The sequence below is a fragment of the Chiloscyllium plagiosum genome, chromosome 8 (genome assembly GCF_004010195.1).
Source record: "Chiloscyllium plagiosum isolate BGI_BamShark_2017 chromosome 8, ASM401019v2, whole genome shotgun sequence".
Classification (NCBI taxonomy): domain Eukaryota; kingdom Metazoa; phylum Chordata; class Chondrichthyes; order Orectolobiformes; family Hemiscylliidae; genus Chiloscyllium; species Chiloscyllium plagiosum.
The window spans coordinates 236,128-242,223 of record NC_057717.1 but is presented as its reverse complement, the minus strand read 5'-3'; the positions used below and the strand labels follow the sequence as shown (position 1 = coordinate 242,223).

Sequence of the window (6,096 nt, the reverse complement as noted above, 5' to 3'; positions counted from 1 at the left end):
ACCCACCTCCCCAAAATCAGTTCAATTCAGAGCTCTCATGGTTTTGAAATGTTCCATCAGATCTCCAACACAAACAAATCTCAATCTAGCAAATCCATGCTCATAATTTAAGGCTCTGATCCCTGACACAACTGCACGCAATATTCCAAGAAACTGGAGCGATTAAGGATGTGAGCTCACTACCATCTTCACAGGGGCAATAAGAGACAGCCCAGCCAGTGAACCCCACATCCATGAATGATTAAAACTGGGTGCTATCTGACAACTGTCTTGTCAGCTCAGCCTAACTCTCTTCTTTTTGTATTCTATGGCGTATGCTTTAATGAAACTGATGTTGCTGTTGGGCTGTCTCCTTGAATCTTTTATTTAAGTGTTTTCTTATTTATTCGTTTTGTGTGATGTGGGTGTTGCTGGCTGGCCAGCGTTTATTGCTGTCCCTAGTTGCTCTTGGCAACTCTTTTCCCATTTTGTGATTATTGAAATCTGCCAATTACAATGAAACTTGGTCCCTTGTTATACAAGACTGAGGACAGAATGGTCAAACCACATAGCATCGGAGTGTAAAAGAAAGCAGGGAACAACAATGTATTCTAGATCCATCAGGGTCTGAAAGCCCCCCGTTATTTACAGATGTGTGTCGAGTCCACGATTTGAATAGCCAGCAGTCCAGCTGGAGCCTGACAGCTGCTGTGAAAGTAAGCATGTTAGTGTGGGGGTCAGGTGGCAGTTTATTCAGGAGTTAGAGGGCCATAAAAATGGTTGACTGTTTATGGGAGGCTCAAGTTGACTGGTGCTAGGGCTGTGAGGCTGGTGGATGGGGTTTTCGTGCCAGTGGTAGGCTTTCAAAAAAATTGTTATGGTTGGCAGAGAGGGGTATTGGGCATGGATCAAGCCTGGCAGGCGCAGCATTATGTCAGGGCAAGCAGTCGCCAAAAAGACTATATAAATGTATTAGGTTGGAGTCCTCACTGTCTAACATTTCTTGAGTAACTAATAACAATTCAGAGTGGTACCTTCCATGTTTTCCAGCTTTAGTGGATTCTTTAGGATGGTTCCAAATAATGGGTTTTCAATTTCCCAGTCAATTGCCATACAGTCTGTTTTATATCCTGGTTTTCACAAGGTCCTGACATGAAACTCCAGCCTGTGTTGTTCCAACCCAAATCATGGGCCACTGGAATTGCTCCTTTCTGACTGAGGTAATGCAGAAACGTATTTAGAATTTCAGTGTAATTCACGGGTTGTACAATCCACTGGATTGTGCTGCAACAAAATATTCTCCCTAAGGTTCTCTTTGAGGTAGATATTTGACCCTTTTGAAGGATAGAATCTATCCCAGCTGAAGCGATCCTATCCTAAACATATGCAAGTTCACTTCCCAAGCAGAGTTACTGGGCACAGATATCATATAGGAACCCATTGGACTTCACCTCCAAGCCCTGAGTATACATGTCAGTACCCCTGTGCAGCCCAGTGAGCCCCATAATGGCTTCTTTCTGATTGCGTATTTCTCATTGGGGCAACATTGAGATCTGGATATCCTACAGAAGTTGCACTGTGGGGCTGGATCCCTGACTCTCCTGACCCTGTGGCTGGGCCTCTAACCTCAGAATGGGAGATGACCCTCTCTCAGCTTGAGGCTGGAGACCCGGCAACAGCCAATAGGATTTCAACCTTAAGCATGGTCACTTAAAGAGGAGGGGGAAGGAAATTAAATCACATTTGTTCAAACGGTGAGAGCAGTGATGAGAGAAATTGGAATGCTCACATGTATACAAACAGGTTGGGTCTCAGTGACCGTAGCGATTCCAGCTGTCTTGCCCCATTTGAACTGAACTGATTGCGCCATAATCTGAAATATGAAAATTAAATGAGGAGGAAAAGTTAGTGTAAATAACGAGGAAACTGGAGTTTATCTTGCAATAATACAAATCTATAAATATTAATCCCAACATTTAATGAATCCTATTCATTATATTAAAAATCAACAAATACTCACGCAATCTCCTGTAGGCGCTTACAGCTCTGTGTGAGGCGGATGAGAGTGGGCACGGATATGTCCGTGAGGAAGTTTGATGTCAGATCCAAATGTGTCCATGATTGGTTTGTACTGAGAGCAGAGGCAAGATGCTTGGTACAAGAGTCAGTGATACCATTATTCTGCAGTCTTGGGGAGGTGGGTGAGGGAATCAGAGGAAAAAGAGGAATGAGGGTAAATACACAACATTCTTCAGGACAATAATAATGTACAATGTGAAGTTCAAGACTTCACTGAGAAGAAAAGTTGTTTGATCCTGTAAAATTAAATGTCCAAGTGCTGCATGCTTTCATCAGAACTGGAAAAAGTAGCAAATGAAAGGGTTTTATAGCAAAGTAAGTGGAGGGGAATGGGAGGGAATCAAAGAACAAAATATAGTGCAGGAGTAATTAAATAAAAGGATAGGGGTGCAAAACAGAACCTCTGCATCCTCACATTCTTCTCCCAACTTGTTAGGAAGGATAATGGGATAAGTGCAGTGAAGCAGGAGTGGTGTTGGTGCTGATGTTGAAGATAAGGGTCATGATATTACTGGAAACTATGAAATCCTGGGAACAGGACTGGAATCAGGAGGTGTGGCCATATGGATAGGGCAGGCAGACACATGAATGCAATATTATCAGAGACGGACATTTAACAGCTGACAGGCAGGGGAGAGTCATCCATTCAGTGTGAGCAGAGGACCCCCCAGTTCAGGCAATGATGGGGCCATTTTTTAAAGGCAGTCAGCAGCACTTTCAAACAGCAGTTCTGGAGTGACCAGCCAGGGATCACTGGTTACTAGCAAAGAGCTGAAATGGCAACAGCTAGATCTGGGTGACTTTCAGATTCATTGAAGCTCCTCCAGGCTGCAACAGTCCCTATTGTATCAAGACTGGAGGAGAAGATCAACAAGTCAATGCAGGCAGGTTCAGACAGATTGCTGAGAAGGTGAGCAAGCATGGGGCATTTGGTTGCAGTAACAAAAAAGATCAATAACCGGATGTCTTCTGGAAAGGCTACAAGGTTAAACTGTAGGCTTATCATGTGACCAAGGGCAAAAGTGAAAGTAGTAGAAAGAGAGATCCCCATCCAGTTGTTGGCCAAACCTCCACAGCAGCATTGCAATTCCATAAGCTTGGAGACCTCAGGAGGAGTGATTAAGGAGGGTCTAACGTGCATTGACAGGGTATAGCAGCAGCTGCTGGCAGCATCTGGGAGGAGTTGGGGGGCTATGGTTTCCTACAGGCACTCCCAGTGAGCCAGCCGATTCTCATCTCCTGAATATGACACCAGTATCCATGTCGAAGGCTGTCCTGTGGTCAGCATCCTCCAGGCTTCAGGCAACTAGAGGAGAGTCACATTATCAAACTTCATGGAGGAAAGCGATCAGCACCTTGCTGATCACTTCAACTGACAGCGCTGAGGCACAACCTTTAAAAGTTCACCTTGAAACCCTTAGATTTAACAGAAAAGCATAGTCATGTGAAATGTCACCTTGCTGCATTAGGCATTTTCAATGAATTCTGAGAGAAGTTAGGTGACAACAAAACCCTTTCATTTTCCATACCTCTGGATCACTGGCTCCTATCTGTGTTTCATACAGTGATGGGTCCAAGAGATAGTCAAGACATTCAAACAGTATCAGGGCTAGCAAAAGGTGGAAAACATTATATTGAAGGGATGAGAGAGTCAGCCTCAGTTCACTGTGCCTCAGTTGAAATTACTGAATCTCGAGTCTTCCTCGCACACATCATGGTGGCTCGGTGGTTAGCACTGCTGCCTCACAACGCCAGGGACCAGGTTCAATGCAAACCTCAGGGGATTATGTGTGGAATTTGTACACTGCCTTTGTGGGTTTCCTCTAGGTTCTTCAGTTTCCTCCGAAGAAGTGCAGATTAGTTGAATTGGCCATGCTAAATTGACCATAGGTGTTCAGGGATGTGAAGGTTCGATACATTACTCAGGTAAATATAAGGTAGCTAAATGGGTGTACGTCGGTTACTTTTCAGAGGGTCAGTGTGGACTTGTTGGGCCGAAGGGCCTGTTTCCACACTAGGCGTTCTATAATTTGGCATCGCCTTGTCTGTGATCCCTGGGACTCTTCATTGCATAGTGGTTGGTTAACAGATTCTGGCTCTGGATTGTTCAAGGTGTCAGAACTGAGGGATTTCCTCATTGTTCAAAGCCTTCTGCCATTGGAGCTTCTGCTCACACAGAACACAGCACACCACCAAGACACAAGAATTTTGGTGGGTGTCTCTCTCATCTGCTTGTGTTCGATGTAGAGGCATTGGCCCGAGTATACGTCAGTCAGTACCGATGGCTTTTGTTTATGCTTGTGTGTCTCGAGCAAAGCCAGCCTTTGTTATCCAGCCTCAAGGTCCTGGAGAATGTATTTGTGAGATACATTTGACTTGCTGCTGACCATCTGGTGTAAGTGCATCCACAATACTGATCTGAAGGTCATGCTAGGATGTTGATCCAGTGTCCGCAAAAGGGACAATGATATGATTCCATGTCAGGATGGTGTGGAGCTTGGAGGGAATTTGCAGGTGATGCCACCTTCACATATGTTTGCTGACTTTGTTCTTCCAGGGTGGAAAGGTTTTTCCAGATATCAATGCCCCAAGTGGAAGAAAAGGAAAAGTGTTCATAAGCAACAGTAGTTCATCTTATGTACAGGTCACACAGCTAATACAGTGCATTGGTGATGGTGTGAGTGGATTCCCTTGTTCCTTTGTTGATGTGGAGCTGCATGTGTTATTGGAACAGCACTGATTCAATCAAGTGGGTAGCATTCCAACATCCTCCTGTCTTCAGACCTGTAAATGAGATACATGCTTTGGACTACTAATTCAGTGGCAATGCTACTAAACTGTTGTTATGTCCTGTCATCCAGTACCAAGCCTTGATGCCAAAGTGACAGCCTGAAAAGGTCAAGCACACAGGATTGCCACAATATGTAGGTATCGTGGGAGCTTGCAGTCATGAGGGATTTGTTTGTAGCAGTCACAAATCTATTCCTATTTGAGAATGACAGTCCTTCTTGATGTAATCTGCTGTATGCTGCGTGGAAGCTTTGTTGGATGAATACATGCATGCAGTCAACGACTGACAGCAAAGTCCACAGGTCCTGATAACATGTAGACAACAGGAATGAAAACTTCTGCTCCAAAACTTGCCACATCCTCATCAAGCTCTTCCAGTGCAGCTACAACATTGACCTTTACCCCACCTGTGGAAAACTGCCGAGGCATGTCCTGTATGTAAAAAACAACACAGGCCCAAGTCAGTGAATTATCATCATATCAGTCAAATCTCAATCAGTAAGGTGATGGAAGGTGTCATCACTAGTACTGGCACCTTCTTAGTAACACCCAGTTTCAGTTCCACCAGAAACGCTCAGCTCCTCACCTCATAAGAGCCTTAGGTCAAACATGGAGAGAAGAGCTCAATTCCAGAGGTGAGGAGAGAGTGAAAGCCTTCACCATCAAGGCCACATTTGACTGAGTGGCATCGAGGACCCCGAACGATACTGAAATCATTGGCAAGCTCTGCTGATTGGAGTCATATCAAACACACAAGATGGTTGCAGTTTCTGGAGGTCAGTCGTCTCAGCTCTAGGACATCTCTGCAAGGCTCCCTCAGCACAGGATCTGTGGTCCAATCATCTTCAGCTGCTTCATCATTGACCTTCCCTCCATCACAAGATCATTCACTGAAAATTGCACAATGTTCAACACCATTCAGTACTCCTCATATACTGTAGTGGTCCAAGTCCAAGTGCAGCAAAGCCTGGACAATAACCAGGATTGGCCTAACGAAAGGCAAGTAATATTCACACCAGACAGATAAAGTCCAAGCAATGACCATCCCCCATAAAAAACTAAATAACCATTCCCCCCTGATATTCTATGGTGTCACCCTCTATCACATTCTGGGCGTTGCTTTGACTAGAAATTCAAGAGGGCTCACCATGTAAATACAGAGGTTATAAGAGCGAGTAACACTACTTCAAGAAACTCACCTCTTTGACCCAAAGATTTCCCACCATCCACAATGTAGAAGTAGAGAGT

General features: G+C 44.6%; 1 protein-coding gene across 2 annotated transcripts in view; it reads right to left on the bottom strand.

Moving 5' to 3' along the window:
• LOC122552396 (NACHT, LRR and PYD domains-containing protein 3-like) overlaps nt 1-6,096 on the bottom strand; it is a 31,385-nt gene that overhangs the window by 6,714 nt on the left and 18,575 nt on the right. Inside the window, exons 4-5 of one of the 2 annotated variants that reach the window (XM_043695145.1) lie at nt 2,000-2,167; nt 1,769-1,852 (exon numbers count right to left, since the gene is read on the bottom strand). In XM_043695145.1, the coding sequence (XP_043551080.1) occupies nt 1,769-1,852; nt 2,000-2,167 (252 nt within the window). The remainder of the gene's footprint in view (nt 1-1,768; nt 1,853-1,999; nt 2,168-6,096) is intronic. The other variant, XM_043695146.1, reaches the window with a different exon arrangement.